The sequence below is a fragment of the Furipterus horrens genome, unplaced genomic scaffold, assembly GCF_987537825.1.
Source record: "Furipterus horrens unplaced genomic scaffold, mFurHor1.1.pri manual_scaffold_3, whole genome shotgun sequence".
NCBI classification, from domain to species: domain Eukaryota; kingdom Metazoa; phylum Chordata; class Mammalia; order Chiroptera; family Furipteridae; genus Furipterus; species Furipterus horrens.
The window spans coordinates 160,424,857-160,446,588 of NW_028327173.1; the positions used below are offsets into that span (position 1 = coordinate 160,424,857).

General features: G+C 34.4%; 1 protein-coding gene across 2 annotated transcripts in view; it reads right to left on the reverse strand.

Annotated features, from left to right (window-relative positions):
* The window catches only part of ZNF280D (zinc finger protein 280D), a 101,560-nt gene that overhangs the window by 17,029 nt on the left and 62,799 nt on the right, over nt 1-21,732 (reverse strand). For both annotated transcript variants that reach the window (XM_090270648.1, XM_090270649.1), the window contains exons 12-17: nt 18,842-18,976; nt 16,767-17,074; nt 16,148-16,288; nt 9,946-10,008; nt 6,968-7,086; nt 6,782-6,818 (exon numbers count right to left, since the gene is read on the reverse strand). In XM_090270648.1, the coding sequence (XP_090126774.1) occupies nt 6,782-6,818; nt 6,968-7,086; nt 9,946-10,008; nt 16,148-16,288; nt 16,767-17,074; nt 18,842-18,976 (803 nt within the window). The remainder of the gene's footprint in view (nt 1-6,781; nt 6,819-6,967; nt 7,087-9,945; nt 10,009-16,147; nt 16,289-16,766; nt 17,075-18,841; nt 18,977-21,732) is intronic.

Below are 21,732 nucleotides of genomic sequence, written 5' to 3' on the forward strand. Positions count from 1 at the left end.
AAAACATACCATGGGATGGGGGGAGGAGCTAGAAGGAGAAAAATGTTCAGATTCATTTCAGCAGGCCACATTCTTTCTTTCCAATAACATTTAAAAGCCAAAAATTTCAATGCTGATTTTCAAAATTTAATCTTCAACTTAAGAATACTTGTACACATACTATAAAAAAGCTCGAAAGAGACTGTACAACAAGCCAGTAATAAAGTCAACCAGTTCTCAATACTCTCCTCCACTAAGACATTCAGGATTAAATTTAAGATACTAATCATCATACTAATAAATAACAGTAAAACATCTAGTGCACCACTTCTGATCATTTGTTTGTAGAGGTGTTAATAGGAATTACGTATGGAAAGGGTAACCAAGCTAAACACACATTGGGTTGCACATATTTTAGGTACTGTGCTAAGAGTTCCAGCCCAAAGTTAAGGAACAGTCCCTTCTTTCAAGAAGTTCAATGTCAAGGAAACATTTCAAGAAGTTCAATGTCAAGGAAACATACTGAAGAAAATGTTTACAAAACTGTGAAAAGTGCTAGAAAAAAGACATCTGTATGACTCAGTGGCTGTATAAAGAACGGACTAAGCTACTTTGAAAGTGAAAGAGGTAAGGAAGCAGAAGGCTCTACAGTGAACTTGGTTTGCAGTAAGAGTTAGCAAAACAGGGGAAGGGGATCCAAGGCAGAGCAAAGGCAAAGAAATACAAAATAAGATGGCAATGATATGAGACCCTGAGTGATCTCATATGACTAGTATGTAGAGAACAAGGAAGAATAACTTGAAAATACAATTGAAGAAATAGCAGGAGCCACTTCAAAAAGTCTTGATTGCCATGCTAAAATGTTAATGCTAAGAACTTTATTCTAATGTTAATAGTAAAGTATGATCAGATTTGTGCAACAGAAAAAGGACAGTATTCAAAGAGGGTAGGCTCTAGTCAGAGTCCAAATAAGAGACAGTTACTGTCTTAATAAATAAAGTAGGAGCAATGTCATGGAGAAGAGAAAGTTTAGACAGATGATAACAAGATAAAACCAACAGAATATAAGCACCAACTGGATAAATGTAAATGAGAAAAGCAAATATAAGCCCCCAAATGTCTGCCTTGAGTAGCAAGAAAATGGTAATGCCATTAACTAAGATAGAAAATTCAAGTGCATATAAAAATTTTTTACCTAAAAAATTATAAATAATTTAAAATATTTACCATTCAGACCTGCTCAGTCTTGTATATCTCATTCTTAAGTACAATTCCAACCATCACTTCTATACAAATAACCCCAAAATCATTATCAATAGCATGAACCCTTCAAGGTCAAATAAATATTCGCCTGGATATTCAAAGGCCCCAAAAATCCTGTATTAAAAGAATCTATTTAACTTTAACTTGCATTTCCTAAACTTATTTGAATGTGGAAATGCACACCCCCAGACAACTTATAAATCATTGACATTTGTTCTATAAAAGTTTGAAAACACTGACCTAGTTAATTCTTTTATAGAAATGTAAGAAACTATAAGAGTACCTGTAGACAGTTAAATGTGCTGAAGAACAATGCAAACAATTTAATTTTCTCAAGGTCAAATATCCTTGTTTCTGCTACTGGGGACAGTAAATGTGGCATTATGAATTCATCTCAAAAGAACAAATTATGACACGTAGGTATAACCATAATGAATAACAGAATCTCCGAACTCTACAACAAGTCAGGACTCACATTTATAAATAGGGAACCAAGGCTCCAAGGACACCACTACTCCCTTGGTTTTCCTCCCACATCATTAGCCACTTTTTTTCAGTTTCCTTTGCCAATTCCTCATCTCCCTAACTTTTTATCGTCAGATTCCCCAGAGTTCAGTCTGTAGACCTTGCCCTTTATCTCTACTATATCCCTTGATGATCTCATACAGTCCCATGAGTTTTTTTACTGAATTTTTTTTGGGGGGGAACGATTATATATGCATATAAAGCTGTAAGAAATACAGAGATTTCATGTACCCTTTCTCCAGTTCCACCAGTGATAACATCTTACAAAATTATAGTACTATATCATAACCAAGAAACTGACAATGATTAAATACACAGATCTTATTCAAATTTCAGTTTTACTGGCATTGATTCCCATGACAATTTAAAATGTTAAATTATATTTACAGCCTAGAACACTCCCCTAAACTCACAGAGGTGAATGACAATGATATCTCCACTTGAATTTTTAATAGGTATCTCAAACTAAAACTTGAAAAATCAAAGTCCTCATCTTCCCTCCCAAGTCCTTCCTATTTAAGTTATTATCAATGCCATCTTTCCAATTGCTCAGACCAATAACTGTGGAATCACTCTCAATACCTTCTCTCACACTCCATATCCAAACCATCAACAAATTCAAAATATATCCAAAATCAAATCTCATACAGCCTATACTGCTAGCAGCTTAGCTTAAGAACCCATCACCTCCCACCTGGATTACTGTAACAGCCCCCCTAATTAATCTCTCTGATCCTGCCCTTGTTCTTCTACAGTTAATTCTCAAGACAGCAGCTATAGTAGTATTTCTGTATTTAAGTTTTGTTGTTGATGGTGGATTTTACTGAAGTATGGAACATTCCCCTATTCAAAATGCTCTAATGGTTTCTTATCTCAGAATAAAAGCCAAATGCCTTACAATGGTCTGTAAGATCCTACATGGCCCACATTACTTTGCAGGCCCCATGTCTTACTAGTCTACCTCTTGTTCAATCAATGGCAGCCAAACCAATCTCTCCGCAGTTCTTCCTCCAGATCTTTACCGAAATATCATCTCAGTGAGGCCTTCCCTGACCACCAAATTTTAAATGGCAGCATACAAACTCTCAATCTGTATTCTTTATCTTACCTCCCTAACTTCATTTTTCTCCACAGTACTGTCCACCATTGAATATACTATATTTTAAATTACTTTTTATTATCTACCTTTCACCACTAAAACATAAGCTCCATAAGGAGAGAATTCAATCCATTTCTCTAACACCAGAACAGAGCCAGGCACAAAAGCAGATGCTCAAGGAATATTCATGAATAAATAAGTGAGGCACAAAAAGGTGAGGTGTTTTACCAAAATGTGACAAAACAGGGCAAGAATCCATGTCTCTGTAGTTTAGGAACTACTTTTTCTAAGAATGGTGATGGACTCAAACTGACCCAATCTCACTTTTTATTCAGGAGTAACCAAAAGCACACATGCATGAAATAGCAATTTCTGATCAGGTAAGGAAACTATTTAAAATAACTTGATCGGATCAGACTCAAGCTAAAACTCATTAGCACCAAATTAAAATTCAACCATCTTCAATGAGCAAGTTTTGTACTAAGACCTTAAGTGGTTTACTTAAACCAATTTCAAAAAAAGTTATCAATGACAGAACTTAAAGAGTTTAAACAAGACAATGAACTTAATCGTACTATAAAATAAAGTCCTATGGAAGAACACAAAGCAGTACTCCTATACTGTTATGTCAAGAATGTAGTTTATCCTATTTTTGAACTATAACAAAGGTAGAACAAATATCTGTAATAAAAAAGAAACTTATTTAAGCAATGTAAAGACGTCGTCTCTGGGCAAAATTTTAAAATATCTGTAAAAATTGTATAGAAAGAAGGTGAATGACAAAACTTTCCTAGAAACAGGTAAGGAAATAGAGTAGTATATCACGAAGTCCACCTATAAGCCACTTGCAGAGCTTTTGAAAATCATTAATTTACAGTAGAAATTAGTTTGGAAGTTTAAAAAGAATGGATTAAGCTCCTTTAAATAATTTTTTGTTTTGAAATAAGTTCAGATTTATAGAAAAGTTGCAAGAATAGTATAAGAACTCCTGTACTCCCTTCACTCATATTCCCTAAGTGTTAATATTTTCCCATATTTAATCATCCTTTCTTCATATCTGTATGTGTCTGTATATTATTATTATTTTCTTAGCCATTTGAGAGTAAGTTACAGACACAATGGCCCTTTATTCCCCAAATACCTGTGAATGTTTCTTAAGAGAACATAATATGATGGACCCATGGACAACAGTATGCGGACTGACTATGGAAGTGAGGGGTGAGCTGGGTGAGGGTGGGGGGAATATGGGACAACTGTAATAGCATAAACAATAAAATATTAATATAAAGACAAAATTAAAAAATATTTCAGCCAAAAAAAAAAAAGGATTTATGTGCTCATTTAAACCAAATGCTAAAACATTCTGGGTCTCAAACGTTTCAAAACTGGAAGTAAGTTCTTCCAGACAATCTGCTTTTCTAGAGCTCTTTTATGGCAGTCACATTCAAACAATTTTAGAAATCAAAATGAAAACTCACAGAATGTATTAAGAGTTTGTATCCCTTAGAATTAGTTATTCTATTTCTAAAATTCTTTCCTAAAAAAAAAATCAGCTAAGCCAGCAAAGACACACATAAAGAAAAGTTTATCCCAGGATTAACTTATAATTTTGAAAAAGAGAAAACTAACTAAGTGATCTACAACTGGGATATGTAATAGCACACAACTTTAAAAACAGTATTAAGAACAAATGCTCAAGTTATAATGTCAAGTTAAAAAAAGAGATAAAACTGTATATTAAAACTATGTAAAAATACTCATAGAAAATACTGAAAGAAAAATACACAAACACTGGTTATCTGTTAAAAAAAGTAATGGATAAAATTTTTTGATAATTAATGGCAAGGAACACATTACATAATAAGTAGTCATCTAAATTGACTTTGAATCTGTTTCAAAGTAAACAGTTCTAATTTTAGAGTAAAAAATACTACTGAGGAATTACTTTCAGGTCTGCCTGTCCTTACGGCAACTAGGATCACTCAAGAAATTGGTATAGTATAAATAGTGACCTTTCAATTGTGACCTTTCAATTGGAGGGAAAAATGTAAGATGCTCAAAACAGATATAGCTGTTAATCAGCAGATCAAATAATACGGCTTTCCCAAACAAAGCAATGCACCTATTTATATAATAAAATCTAAAGAATTCATATGAAATTATTTATTAATAAATAACTTGAGGCATTTAAACAACATAATTTTTAATTAAAAGAAAAAATAACCACAAAACTGTTTAGTAGCTCTAATTGCAATGTAACTGAAATTTTAAAATGTCAATATTTAAAAAATAAACATGTATATGTGAAAAATATATATATGAAAGAAATAAGTGCATTATTGGCTCCTATATTTTTTTAATGTTACATTTATCCAAAGAAACTACATTAATGGCTAAGTGTTAACCAGACAAATATGTAACTTTAAAACTCGTTTTATGATCTGCAAGAGATTTTGTTAATTTTTCACACCTTAGAACTCATTAAGATAATGTTAATAATAATAATCCCAAAATAAGACAGAGGATACAATAATGTCCAATGATCTAAACAACAGCCAAATTAAAAAGCTCTAAGTAGGCAGCTAAAGAGAATCTGTAGAGAATTTAGAGAATCTCTTAGAAGTCTTAACAAAACAAAGCAAACACTAAACAATATTAAAGAATAGAAAAGAACAGAAAAATAGACATAAAATCAGTAAATCTGGAGAACAAAAAACAATCAAAATTAATTTATTAAAAATAAAATATCTGAGAACCAGTATTGTTGAAAAACTATACATTAGAATTGTGTAATGTATTTTAAATGACAGTAAAAATAACTACAATTTTGGACCAAACTTACAGAGATCTGTTGTTCCAAGGACATGAAAATAACCATGGTTTTCTGGCAACTAGAGCTTTTATATTCCTTGGACTGCATTTCATTCTAGGGGAAAATTTAAAGGGCAGTGGCCAAAATGACTCAACTTCAACTTGGATGTTAAAGCACTGATTTGAAGGGCTTTACTTGGCCAAAAGTGACCCACAAACTTAAGATCAAGAGCCAAAGTCCCCAGTGGAAATTTGTGCCCAATTTGGTAGGCTTTGAGACAGACCATCTCTGGCTAAATCAGCATCAACTTTATGGGAGGCCAGTCATAAAATAAGGCAGTCTCCCCAAGATCTGATTTCTTGAGACCACAACCCAGAGCAGGTCCCACTGTTAAAATTATTCACATTCTTTGGAAAGAGAGAACAGGCATCAGTTGTGTTCATCGAAGGGGGACACTGTCCAGGTGTACCCTGGACATATTTTGAAATCTCTGGGCTGCTTCTGCATCTGAAAAATAAGAAAAATAGCACAATGACAGACAGCAAATGAGGAAAAAGACAATCATTGGGCCTAAACACTTAAGACTTATAAGAAATCAAGAAGCAGACAAACAGAAAAAAAGACAAACAGCCATATCATTTAGAATGTATTATTCTGAAGGCAAGTGCAGCAGAGAAAAACAAATTATTTTAAGCAAAGTAAGAAATGACTACAGCAACAAAAGTTATGTTGGAAAGAGCCAACTGGAGAAAACAACATATGTTAAGATATGTCAACCTGACACAAAGATAAGGTGGAATAAGAATTTAGTCCCATTTGAAGCTGAAAAAAAGCTGAATAATGAGAGCTAGTGTCATGAACTTGGCTGCTTAACTGCCTTTGTGTAAGAAAACATCTCAGAACTTTGAACTTAGGAAATTCCAACTTGTCTTGCACCAGGTCACGAGCTCCATAGAGCAGGAACCTATTTCAACAAGCAGCTTTAAAAAAAAAACAAAACAAAATACTTTAATATTTTTTCATTGCTATTAATAACATATTTTAAAATGCAGTAGTCCTAACGTCCATCAAAGTAAAACGCACTGAATAAAAATTAAACTTACTCGGAAAGATGTTCAGAAGTTGGGGTACAAACAGAAACTGAAATTAGAAAAAAAGTTTTATATTTAAAACAGCATATGAAATATGACGAGTTAGAAGAACGATTTCATAAAGAATCCATATAGTGGCTGACCAAAAATACTGAAATAAATAAAAAACCAAAGTAACAAAATTATATATACACGTACCTTTCTCTACTACAACTTGGCAAGTATGAGTTTCATGCTGACTCAAGTGCGTAGCCATGTTATCTAAGCCAGAAACATCAGCTAGGAAATCACAATTAAGGCACACCAGAGTAATGCCCCTATTTAAAAAAAAAAAAGGCGAACAGTATAAAATAAGGTTTTTTATCTTTTATGAAAGTCCATATACAAGTTCAATGATTATTTTTCCACAATTTGTTATATAAGCTTGGTATAATAAAAATGATCCTCTAGAAAATGGCATAGCCATATCCAAATTATGCTATCATTTATTTACAGAAACTATTCTTTATTTTATAAACTTTTACTTCTCAGGCCAGTGGCTAAAAGCTGGGAGTCACGAGACCTAAAGCCTACTGTTGGTTCCACTAACAACTTGTGTCACTTTAACAAGTCACAATCTACCTGTGCATCTGCCCATCTGCCATGCAAGGGTATAGTATTCACTCAATGTACATTTTCTAAGGCTATCCTTACACATACTACGCTAGTATTGTACTATACTGTGTATTTATTATAAATGGGAAATAAAAACAGTCTGCTCTAACAAAGCTTACATCTTTTATTTAGGTGAGAAAAAAATCAGAAGAGAAATGTTAAGCCTTTAAATATATAGACCATGTTGTAGCTGCCATCGACTGTGTACTACGTGTTAAAGGTTTACTATGTATTATTGTGTTTGATTCTCCTAACAATGATCCGATGTGGTATTATTCTCATTTAACACTAAATTAATTAAAGTAGTTAATTCACTACTGAAGTCCAACATTTGAATTCCTCAGCATCCCTGCACTATAAACTAGCCCACTGACTAGAGCCTTAACTATATGTTTCCTCACCAAACACTGATGCTGTAGTTCTTAAATGCAATATGTAAAGATTATTAGTTTTCAAAAAGCCTAGGAGACAATTCTTTTGTTGCCTTCAGGAATGGTTTTTATATCCATTAGATCAAACTATGTAGCATTTGCTATTTAAAACAATTGGAATACTACAGTATGTGACACTGGCCTTAAGATTCTCATTAAAAAATGTGTTTAAACTTTTGATTTTTAGTTGAAAGGTATTTAAAAATATTACTAAGCCTGCAATAGTATGTTAATGTTTCAGAAACCTTAGAAAGCCACTATCTGTTTAACTTATTGTATTTGTAAAGAGTTAAAAACTTGGGAACTTGTTGGGTCAAGCATGTGAAGTGCCATTTAAAAGAAAAATTAAAAAATATATATATATTTAATTTCACCTATTCTCCCACCAAATAAACTGTACATCACCTGAAGACTGGTTCTAAGGCTTCATCACTTTCATCTCTATAAGGAGCTGTATACTATGTACATGACAGATGCATAATAGCTAAATAATGAGTATTCCTTTTCAGTAAAGCAGTAGTTACAAAAATTATTGTTCTGTACAATTTTAAGTATGCTATATTCCATTCACAGGACTGAGGGAAAAAAATCTCAGATCTTTAAAATAATATAACTCACTTTAAAATAGAACACACAGTTAAGCTTGAAAACAGTGAGATAGAAATTACCCCTCACAAAAAAAAAAACAAACTAAAATCTTATCTTGTGAATGCAAAATTCTTTTTAATTCCTATAGTTTAATCTATTTCATTGAATTCAGTACGTGTTTTAAAATTAGCCCTAAAATACTTTTTAAATTGAATCAAATTTTATTGCTCTGTGAGCTACTGGTCCAAAATTATAGATGAGACCTACTGTCCACATAAATAATTTTCAACAAATACTTCAATTTATTCAACAAATATTTACAGAGTGCACTAAGCAATATTTGGTATACAGACAAAAATCCACACCACACAGATTCTAGTAGGAGGACACAGAAAATAAACAGAAAGAGTAAAGTATACAATTTTTCAGATGATGAAAGATGATCTAGAGAAAAATTAAGCAAATGAAAAGGAGAGTGGGAGTGCTGGACTGAGGCACAGAGGAGAGGATACAATTTAAAATTTTTGTTATTTTACAACCTAAATACATGATGACTTCATCTTGACATCACTTATCACCACTGAAACTAAAATTTAGCATGATAATATAGGCTTGTCATACCTGTAGTCTAAGGATATAATGAATGAAACTATCAATATGTAGTATCTAGTAGCAATCACTTAAGATTTCCAAATTGGACATTCCAACATCAGGTTAAAAAGATAGCTATTAACAAACCACAATGAGTTGCCACTTCACACCCACTAGTGTAGCTATAATCAAAAAGAGATAAGAACAAATGTAGGCAAAGATGTGGAGAAACTGGGACCCTCATATACTGCCAGTAGGAATGTAAAATAGTTGAAGTATGTGGTAAAACAGTCTGGCAGATCCTCAAAGGCTCAACAGTTACCATATAACCCAGTGATTCTAATCCCAGATATACAGTAAAGAGAAATGAAAAGGCGTGCCCAGACAAAAACTTGTACACAAATGTTCATAGCAGCATTGTTTATAATGGCTTCAAAGTTAAAATAACCTAATGGATAAACTATGGTATAGCCATATAATGGACTATTATTTAGCAATAAAATAAGAAAGTACCGATACTGTATATGCTACAACTCAGATGATGTGGAAAACATACTAAATGGAAGAAGCCAATCACAAAGGATCACATATTACATCATTCCATTTACATGAAGTGTCCAAAATAGGCAAATCTATACAGACAAATAGAAGATTAGTGGTTACTGAGGGATGGGGGAAGGAAATGGGGATGATCATAATGGGTCAGAGTTACTTTTTGGACTGATAAAAATGTACTAATATTAACTGTGGTGGTGGCTGCACAACTTGGTAATATCCTAAAAACTATCAGTTGTTCAATTTAAGTGTGTGAATTGCATGGTGTATGAACTATGTCATTAAGAGTAATATATTAAAAAATTAAAATCATACCATTTTTTTCAATAGAAAGAATTTAGAAAATTGACTACTTACCTGAGATTTTCTGAATGCTTCTTAAAAATACAAAACCTTTTACTTGGACGGTTACTGTGAAAGCTGGAGAGACAAAACAGATTTTATTTATTTTATTCTACAGTAGTCATATTAATTTATAGCTGTATTTCAAGTCTATACTTAAGTTTCTAGTTTTAATTAAAAGATCATCATATAAATAAAATGTTTGTCATCCCTGTGTAGTTCAATATTTTGTCTCACATTCCATTTTACCTATTTATTTTCTAATGACACAATTTCCCTAAGAATATGCTTATGTGATCAGTACTTTCATCATTGCACAAAAGGAAATAGTTTTATTAGAAAGTAAAGCACAAATTAACTGAATATCCGTTAAGAGTTGAAAACAATTTTAATTCTTTGCTAATATTTCTGCTATAATATGCACTTTTATCAAGAATAATCATTATGCCCTGGCCGGGTTGAGAGTTCTTTGCCATTACCAGTACAGGTAATTAAAAATAAATAAAGCAGAACCACTAACCAAGCTTCGTAACCAGTTAAGAGTTTTTATATACCTTTTAAAATCTGGTAAGGAACACTTCCCTATACTAAATATATGAGTCATGAATTTAAAATCAGCATCACCTGGGACCTCGTTTAGACAAGCAAAGACTTGTGTTTCCCCACAATCCTACTGAAGTAATCTCTGGCAGTAGGGCCCAGAAATGTCTTCTAACAAGCTTTTTCAGTAATTCTTATGCAAGCTAAAGTTTGAGAAGCAGTAGCGCTAGTTTGCAAAGATAACCTCCTGCCCCCAAGTAGCCAACTAACGAGGTCACTCTCAGATACAAGGTATGTATGTATGAGAAAAGAAATACTTTAATTCCCAGAAAATATCCTTAGAAAATTTCTAATAGTCATTACTTCAATCTGGGGATAACTTCCATCGAAAGAGTTTACAAATTCAAGACATCACAAAAATAATTAAATAGTATTTTTAGAAGAAAACATCTTGGGGTTGGTAAACACTGAAATTATATGCAAAACTTGGTGCACATAACTGTTTCTTCAGAGGAATGAGTCCCAAATTTTACCTGACTGCCAAAGAATATAAGTTATTAAAAACAACAACTCTATTTCTTATTTCTCAAACTTAAATAGACATTTTTTGTTTACTTATCTATTTAAGAGAATAAAAGAGAAAAAATTATACTTTAGGGCCTTCATGATGTCTTCCATTTCTGTCTATAATTTGTACCTTATTAAAATGTTGGTACTTTTAAAACTTCAAATGTCTGAATCCAGTTTTAACTGAATTCTCTATAAAAAAAAAACTTAGTCCTGGCCAGGTGGCTAAATAGGTCAGAGTGTCGTCCCACACATCGAAAGGTTCAATTCCCAGACAGGGCACATGCCTAGGTTGTGGTTCAATCCCTGGTTGGGGCACATACAGGAGGCAACCGATCCATGTTTCTCTCTCACATTGGTGTTTCTCCCACCACCCTACCCCACCCCCATCTAAAAATCAATAAACAATCCTCAGGTGAGGATTAAAAAAAGAGAGACTTATAATACCCTCTTTATTTGTATTTATTACACAAATTGCATACTTATGGTTTTGTGTATTTTAGGAATGAATCCCTTGTTAATAAAGTACCCTTCTTCCAAATAGCTCTGCATAAAGTTAACAATATAGAAATAAATCTAAAGAGGGAAAAGGTTAATATTTCTATTACAATATAGTAAAAACATAATGTTAAAATCTAGGTTTTAAAATTCTCTACCTGATTAAATGACTATGTAATTATCAAAAACCATTAAGCTATTCCCTAAAAACAGGTAAATTTTATTGTGTATAAATTATACCTCAATAAAACTACAGGGAAAAAACTCCCTTTGTATTTTCTTAATAATGCTTTTATTCAGTATAAGTAACAATTTTACTTTCAAAGAAATACAAAAGGAAAAATTTCCTAAATATTCAACAATATAGATGGTATGTCTACTATATTTAAAGACACTAGACTAGAGGTTAATGATATTGGGTTGTCCAAAAAATTCATTTGGTTTTTTCCATAAAATTGTTCTAGTACCGCATAGCTGTCTTTTAACTTCATTAGAAACAATTTTGGTAGGCTATATCATGACAGCTATTATATCAGCATGCATTAAAAAAAAAAAATCAAAATTGAATTTTTGGGTAGCAATTTTAATATTGAAGATGGAAGAAAATATGCAATATTTTCAGCATATTATGCTTTATTATTTCAAGGAAGGTAAAAATGCAACTGAAACGCAAAAAAGGTTTTGTGCAGTGTACGGAGAAAGTGCTGTGACTGATCGAACGTGTCGAAAGTGGTTTGTGAACTTTCATACTAGAGATTTCTCGCTGGATGATGTTCCATGGTCGAGTAAGACCAGTTGTAGTTGACAGCGACCAAATTGAGACATTAATTGAGAATAATCAATGTTATACCATGTGGGAGATAGCTGACATACTTCAAATATCCAAATCAGTAAAGTTACTGGTGAAAATGAAAAATGTGTCTTTTATTTTACAGAAACTAAATTAACTTTTTAGCTAACGCAATACAACAGGAAAGAATGCAAATTGTCTGCTTTAAAGAGTTCACAGTAGGGCATGGGAGTGAAGGGAGTCGAACAGAAGCTAGCACAAAATAAATGCCTAATAAATATTTGTTAAACAAGTGAATACATATTCATAAATAATTATCACAAGATAAACACTGATAGTGACAAATAAAAAGTTTTGTGCTTTCAGGTACAGAAGCAGCCAGCTACCAATTAGGTCATTTCAGTTAAGAAGGTCCCTAACTCTCTTGCTTCACGTGAAGCAAAGAGCTAGAAAGAGAGGAATTTTCAAAAAAATAAAGAGTTAAAGGAACTGAAAAAGTAGTTAGAAATTAGATATTAAAAGGTCTTACATTCTTAGGAAATTTGAATTTCATGCTATTAATGTTAGGAAGGCAAAGGATTTTAGGCCAAAAAGTGACCTGATCAAATATATCTACTCAAGCAACATAAGAAAGACAGAAAAAGGGGTAGGTGGGGATTATAGAAGGAGACCAGCTATGATGCTATCACAATTAGCCATCAGCTCTTCTAATGACTATTATTTAGGGCCAGTATCTATATAAAACACATAATTAACTCAAGCACATCTTTTAAAAATTCAGTACTCTGTCTTATTTGTTGTACAGTAGTAAATTATTATACTGATATTTTTTCCCCCTGAAAATTTTTTAAGTCACCCTTCAAAGCCTAAATGAAATATCATTTATAGGACACCTTCCCTTATTTCTTCTTTAAAGAATTTGTTTTAACCTCCTCTGTGTTCTCATGGTCATCTGTTTATAACATTAAGCTAGGTAAATATACCTCCTACTAAATTGTGAATATCAAAGGCAAGACCTAATATTGGAAACTTAGAAAAAAATAATAGATATAATTACCCGAATATCTACTAAGTGCAAATCATATTATTAAGCACTTTAATTTTGAATTTCTTTAATAATCATAGTAACTCTCTCTCTCTCTCTGAAAGGTAAAAGTGACAGTGGTTAAGATACCAACAAAAGAAATGTAAAGAGGCAAGAAATGTTGAAGGAAGAAAAGACAACGGAACAGAGGAGCCGCCAAAAAGGAAGAAGAAAAATTGTGGTAACAGTTTAACAGAAGCTGAGGAGAATGGTTTCAAAAGTGAATAACAACAATATCAAAACTCTGAGGTCATGGAGTAGTAAGAATTTTAAAAAGTGAATAAATGTGATGCATAAGTGCATGAGAGATAATCTTTAAAGGGCAGGATTCGTTGGCAGGTGGAGATGATAGTCAAATTTATGGGTAAAGAAATAAATCACTACTAAGCTAGTAACAAACACCTTTTACAAATCTAAAATGGTAAGAGAAAGATAAGAAATAAGGAGAGTATGTAGTAGGGACAAATCTCCATCTTAAAAAAAAATACCTGAAAATGTTTATAAGCAAAAGGAGCCTGGCTGAGAGGAGAAGTGAAGTAGCAAGTAAAGTGAATAAGGCTGTGGAGGAACCAGAGGAGATAAGGGACAGAGTTAACTTTATTTCAGTGGAGCATCATTGATTTCTGAGATCAATGTCTGGATGAAGGTAACAGGAAAAAAACTGATGTTGAAAAGACTAATGAAAAGGATTATCTCCTACTGAATAATTAGTAGGCCAGGTTAACAACTAACACTAAAATACAATAAAATCTTTAGCATACTGAATGAACTAAGGTGAGGGGGACTACTGGAAGAAAATGGGGGTACCGAGTAGAGGGGGATAAAGGGGGGAAAACTGGGCAACTGTAAAAGCATAATCAATAAAATATGCTTTTAAAAAAGTTTGTTTAAATAGGTATTGTACATAAAAATAAAGAAACACTAAAAAGATACGACCCAATTGAAGTTAAAGATCATGAAGTTGAAGTTAGAATTGATTTGAATCAAGCACTGCTTTGGTAGTCTAGAGCTGAGCATCAAGTTTGAAAGAGGAAGACATTCAAAGTCTCACCTTGGCCTTTGTGCCAGGTGAGCAGGACTAAAGGTATGAAGAATTCTGTAACAACAACAAAAAGCAGCTATCAGCCCTGGCTGGTATGGCTCAGTGGATTGAGCACTGACCTGTGAATCAAAGGGTTGCTGGTTCAATTCCCAGTCAGGACACATGCCTGGGTTGCAAGCCAGGACCCAGCTGGGAGCATGCAAGAGGCAACCACACATTGGTGTTTCTCTCCCTCTCTTCCCCTCTCTCTAAAATTAAATAAATAAGTCTTAAAAAAAAAAAAAAAAGCAGCAATCAAAACGGATGACCCTGAGGTCAAAACTGATGACCCTGACAGTGAAGTTGACTATAAAGTTAGATGACTGTTGTGGGACCCTAGGAAAAGGAGTCAAAGCCCTGAAAGTGATGGAAAGTAGGAATTCAAAAGAAAGAAACAAACAGTGTATGTAAGATGAAAATGGTAGATGGTAAGAAAGGGGGTACAATAACTTAAGGGTTGATGTGAAGTGCTGTACTAAAAAAGTCAGGGTACCCTAAGGTTAGGCTTAGGCTAATGAAGGTGGGAAAAGTGTGAGAAACGTACAGAAGCCATCAAGAAAAGTGGGGAGCCCTGGCTGCTGTGGCTCAGTGGACTGAGCGTCAGCCTGCAAGCCAAGTGTCACTGGTTCGATTCCCAGTCAGGGCACATGACTAGGTTGCATGTCAGGTCCCCAGTTGGGGGCGCAAGTGAGAGGCAAACACACTGATGTTTCTCTCTCTCTCTTTCTCCTTTCCCCTCTCTCTATAAAACAAACAAATAAATAAATAAAATTGTTTAAAAAAAAAGTGGGAGAATCCTTGAAAGGAGTAGCTGATAATGACCAGAAAGTAACATAAAGGTCATGCTATAATCTATGAGAAAATCCCTTTTATTATACTTTAATTTCTAACTTTAAAATACATAAAACAACCTCACTTTGAATAATCTACCTAACCAGTTTAAATCTAAACAGTATTTTTACTATATATATATATTTTAAAAATAAAAATCCACTCTGAAAGATGATTTGACTAATGAGGTACAAATGAAAGTAAAGTGGGCCATGCAGGCTTTCTCTGCATAGAGTAAATACTAGGTACTCAAATAATCTAAGTTGAGTAAATTAATGAAAAATATTTCAACAATGACAATAAAACAAGAATAGTTTCTCATTTTACTAAATGCAAGGATAAGTAGCTTGATAGATGGATAGACAGATTAAAAAGAGAGAGAAAGAGAAACAGATTCTATTAATAAAGTTCCTAGCACCACTGAAAATCCTGGAGTCTCTCAAAGTGACAGCTTCGAAGAGAATAACACTCATAAAATTGCATGTATTTGTTTGGTAAATATATTTAAACCATCTAAATTCTTATTTTTAAAAATAACCAATTTTGAAATTCCCATAGGAAAAATAATTTCTATAGAAAATCTATTTTCCTAACAGACCTATCCTAATTTCATTAGTCTAAATGTTCTTACAATTCTAGTTACAGTAATTGTTTGAATTTCTATGCTGGAAAATAGTAACTGGCATTATCCTAGAAATTCTCTATTGCTAGATGGTTTTAGCTCCTTGAAGAGAAAAATTGGCTTTTAGTAGGATAACTGTTTTCAAAAATCAAACTTGCTGAATTATAATTCAATTGGTAATCACAAATATTTAACTCATCTTACCTCATCATATGATTTACATAGGCTTTGCTACAGCTAGTGTTGTATCTGCAAAAACTACAGTGGACATATGTAGGAAAGTGGTTTGCAAAATCTTTTATTTCAGAACAACACTCAATGCATTTGTGAACTCCCCGACGAAACCTTATGGAGATATAAAGAAAATGATAAAAATATATTTAAAAACAAAAATAATAAAGGAGAGCCTTATTAATATTGTTAATTAAAGCCAAGTTGTTTAAATTAACATGTTTAAATGCCAACTTATAACTTTAAAATCTGCTATGAAACAACAGCTAGATCTTTAAGTATAAACAATCTAACATTAGTTAATGCTTGTCACTGGAATAAAAAAAATTAACCAATTCAAATGTCATAAGTTATAAGCACAAAATATAACACCACCAGTGTAATAGATGAATATTATAGGAAAAATATAGTAGTTAAGTACTGTTCAACAACAGTTAGAAAAAAAAATACTTTTATTACTTGCTTGGCCTTTAACATGATAGCATATAAACATATGAAAGAGCTGTGTAATAGAATATACTTATATTAAATAAAAGTTTAATTCTTATATTTAAGATTAAATTAATATTGTATATCAGGAATAAAAAATTACCTTAAGTTCCTCAAAGCTGTATTGACTTTACTTTTTCTATTGCTACTAGACAAAGTGCTTTGTTTTTTTTCCATATTAGAGATTTTTGATTTGAATTTAGATTTACTTCCATTAGGCTTATTTGCATTAGCTTTACTTGCATTAGATTTAGTCGTATTAACTTTACTTGTGTTAGATTTTGTGGGATTTTTAGTAGTTATACTTTTTGTCCTTGGAGGTGAGACCTGAAGGGTAGAAGTGTTTGCACTAATGGAAGGTATAGGTGAAGATCCTGACTGAAGAGGTCCAACTGAAGCTCGAATAGTAACCTACAAAAATAAAGATAACACTTACTTTAGAAAATTAATCCTTGCATTAGTATTAAAATAACACTATATAACAAAAAGCTAAATAGCCAGTATTTTGAAAAGAATAAGTATAAACTACAATTGGATGTCTTCCATTTCTTTTAAATGTTTAGATAAATTAAATTTGATATTTACTTACTTTTAATATACTTTTGTATTAAAATTGGTTATATGCTGTTATTAATGGATAATTAGGGATTATATGAATATTAAAGAGCACATTCCACGGCTATTTCTATGTTCTGATATAACTAAAATATATCACATAGAGGTCAAAATTTAAATCTCAAAACCCAAAAAATAATTACCCTTTACCCTGCATTACCCTTTATACTACATTACCGACAGTAAACGTGACCTCCTCTTTCCAGGTGCTCATTTGGCAGAATTATATTTACAAAGGTTATGGGAGGGGTTACACCAATCAATATACTTCATGGAGAGTTTAATAATATTTAGAATTTCCTTAAAGAGAATTAATATAAAGTTTATGATTTAGTATTCAAAAATTATATTAATTGGTTGACAATGGGAAACACAAACACCTACCAACATTTCTTGTTAATCAAATGACTATTCTCCCCTCACGTATATTAGAAAAAGCCTACCAAGAAGTCCTATAAAACATGTTTTGGTATCATAGAAAAGCACTGAACTAGGAATCAAAAGATTTGAGGTCAAATCTCATACTACTCCTTCCTAGCCAGGTGGACTAGAATAAGTTACTTATCCTCTCTAAGCTTCTTAATCTACAGTGCGAGACAATACCTGCCTTGTCTGCCTCACCAGATCACTGTATGAATTAAATAATAGTACCTAAGTGAAAGCATACTGAAGCCTAATTCTAAGGTGCTACAGAAACATTTAGTATCATTATTAATATTATTATTGCTATTATCATTAATAAGGGAAAGTATGAGAGGACTGCACTGCTTACATTCATGTTATGCATGTCTAGTCCCAGCATGGAATGAATGGATTGCAGGGAAGGATGCTGGATAGCTTCTCTTGCTCTAGGTCTTCAGAGCATGGCTTTATATTGTTTAGTTAATTCAAATAACAGACATACCCACATTCAAAGGTAAGTACCCAAAGCCAAATATAAATGTTTTGGGGATTATTTCACTTTGGATTATCCATGCCTCTGTTTCCCTCCACTGGAACAAATATTCAAGAGCTGACTGTATATAAAGAAGTCAGAAAAAACAGAGGGTAAATCACAATCATCACTATGCAGTCAGACATGTGTTTGCTCACTTAATACACAAATGCTATCCAGCAGCAGAACTCGCTTTTCTGAGAGGAGACTCAGCAATAACGACTTCAACAAACATCTAAGAACCTATGTCATTCAAAGCACTATACAAGATACTGAGGACACAAAGGTAAATAAATCATGATTCCTGATTTCAAATAGCTTAGCAGATAAAACTGATATAGACACTGCCTACAATAGCTCAAAACAGATCATATAATATTGACACAACCCACTGATCCACGGAACACAACATCCAGTTGCACTTTTTACAGAGGAGTATCATTCTAGCATAGCACAAACCACCAACCAAAAACGATGGTTAGGTTTTTTCTGAACCTAAGAATGATCATTAGAGACTTAATAAAAACCAGAAATCATGTTTTAAATTATTATATTCAAGAGATAAAACCAGGCAGGAGTTCATTTCTATTATCATACCAAATGTTAAAATGCAGCATATTTGAACTCACTTTTGTTCCAGGAGGTAATCCTTCTAGCTGTTTAGGTTTTATAAATGTTCGATGATGCTGAGTCTTGTGATCCATTTTCTCTTTGCATGTCAAAAATTGCAGTCTGCATTTTGTACAACGATGTATTCCTTTTTTCTGTTTAAAAGAAAAAACAATTTCTACAACCACAAATCTGGTGTCCTAAAACTGCTCTGACTTAATTTTAATGATACCTAAATAATTCTTAAAGTAGTATCTTATATCTCATCCTAAATATTAGCAAAGAATTATTTCAGTTTTTAAAGCACTCTTTTCATGAGTTTGAGTTTCAAAAAATGTCTGCTACTATACAGAAATTGAACATAAAAGTTGCAGCAATAGGTTCTAATAAAAGTCCTCTCAATAGTGGTATGGGAGCTCCTTTAATTATAATTTTAAAATATTTAGCCACGGGATACTGTGAAAATAATCTATACTACAAGTTTTTATCCTAGAAAAAAAGTAAATTCTTGCGCTGGCTGGTGTGGCTCAGTGAATTGAGCCCCAGCCTACAAACCCAAGGGTCACTGGTTCGATTCCCAGTCAGGGCACATGCCTGGATTTCAGGCCAGGTCCCCAAGAGAGATAACCACACATTGATATTTCTCTCCTCTTTCTCCCTCCCTTCCCCTCTCTCTAAAAATAAATAAATAAAATATATATTTTTAAAAGTAAATTTAAAAAAATTTTTGTTCTTACAACTTGGTAAACGAAATTCAAATATCTAATGAGACATTTCAAAGAAAGTTGTTACAGGGGGGGACCAAGATGGCTGCGGAGTAGGAACAGTGTTCTCAGCTCGCTCCTGTTAAGGAGACAATCCAGGAGGAACAAACTCGGGGAGGAATGACTGAGTGAGTGGGAATATCTGATAACGTGAACGGGGAAGAGATCGTGGGAGCAGCGTGGAGGGGGGGTGGAGGGGTTTATCACAAACTGCAGGCTGAGTCATTCTGAGACTCCGTGCGTTTGCAGTATCAAGCCGGAGAGCTCACTAGCCGGGAGTGAATTCTTGTAGGGAGTTAGGGAGAGGATTTGGCCGAAAAAGCCAGAGGAGTGAGAGAACAGTGAACAACCAGGACTGGGAGAAACTGTGTGACCTGAGTCTAGAGAGAAACATCCTCAGCTGCAACCTCCGACGGAAAGCTCGGCATCCCGGGCGCGCCCAGCACTTGCGCTAGGGCCCTACAGAACAAAGGAGCAGTTTTGGGGCAAGGAGACGGGCCGCACAGAAAAGCTGTTTCGGAACTCCGGACCGGGGGAGAACTGTGTTCTTGAAATCAGTGTTTGCTCTTTAGTCGCGCTAGAATCCCACAGAACAAAAGGCAGGTTTGGGGCTAAGAGAGAAATAGGATGTGTAAGTAGGGAAGAGGGCGGAGGCGGAGGTTCTGGAGGGGAGACGGTTTTAGGGCAAGGAGAAGGGCCCGCAGGGAAGGGCTGCTGCGGAGCTCCAGACGGGCAGAGAGCTCCGGTGAAGGAGAGTGCTGCGTTGACCGACCACGCTAGAGTCCCACAGAACAAAGGGACGGTGCTGTGGCGGGAAGAAAGATAGAGCGCGCAGGCCGATAGACAGGGAAGCCAGTGGAAGCGGTAGCTCGGAATAGAGAAAGTTTTGGGGCAAGGAGAAGAGCACAGGCAGGAAAGCCACTGCAAAGCTCCAGACTAGGGGAGAGGCCCTGGGCAGGAAAGGGCCACTGGGCCCGGCACTTTGACCGACTGTGCCAGAGTCCTGCAGAACAAAAGGACGATCTTGAGACAGGGAGAGAGGTGGGGTGCGCTGGCATATAGACAGGAAAGAGAGCAGAAGCTGTAGCCTGGGAAGAGACAGGACCGGAGGCAGGGCGGGGATTGCTGGCAGGCACAGGCTGGACCAACAGAGGGAAGGAGTAGCTGGACAAGCCTGAGGAGGGCTGAGGCTGCCTCAGGAGGGGACAACTAAAGGCAGCTCACAGCAGAGCGGTGGTAGGCCCACGAAAAAAAGACTAGCAACCCCAGAATCAAGCAGAACCCTCCCACAGCCAGCCAACCAACCAGAAAAGATTTGAAACTCATGGAATTTTGAATAGGAGCAGACTCAGGAAGGAAGCAAGGAAAAACCAAAAAACAAACAAACCAAAAACACCCAGAGACTGTGCATAAAAGTTGAATTGAGTTAAAATCCTCATTCTTTTATCTCTCACTCTCTAACTACCCCTACCCTCAGTCCCTTCTTATTCTCGCTCCTTATCTCCCCTCCCCTTCCCCACCTTCTCTCCCCTTAGCATTCTCCCCTGCATCCTATTCTCAGTTAATTTTATAATTTTAAGTTCTCTCCCTTTCTCACCCTCTCCTTTCTCTGCGCTACTCACCTTCAACTTTATTAAATTTCTTTCTTTATTTTGTCCCCCTTCAGTCTACATTCATTTTTCTTTCATCTCTTGTCCTTATTTTCCTTCTCTCCCTATACATAATCTCTCTCTCTCCCTATTACACTTTATATTCTAATCTCTTAATATTCAAATTATAATTCTAATCTATCCCCCTCTCCCTTTACTCTCCTATTCTTACCCCTTCTCTTTTTCTACCCCATCCCCCCACTTCTTTCCCTACCTCTTGTATTTCTCTCCTTCATCCTATCTTTTGCCAACTCTTCAATTTCAATCCTCCCCTCCCTAATATCTCCTCTTCCTCCTGATTTCCTTCCCTCCTCTGAGCTCTTTTCCTCCCAAATCCTCTTGCTTTCCTATCTCCTATTCCTCTCTCTCTATATCCACCTTTTCTCTCTATCTTGCAACTTTATATCATGTTTTAATCTCCTAATCTTTTTTATAACATATAATTTAAAAAAGAATTTTAATCCAGTCCCCTCTCTTCTACCTCCCCTTCTTCTTTTG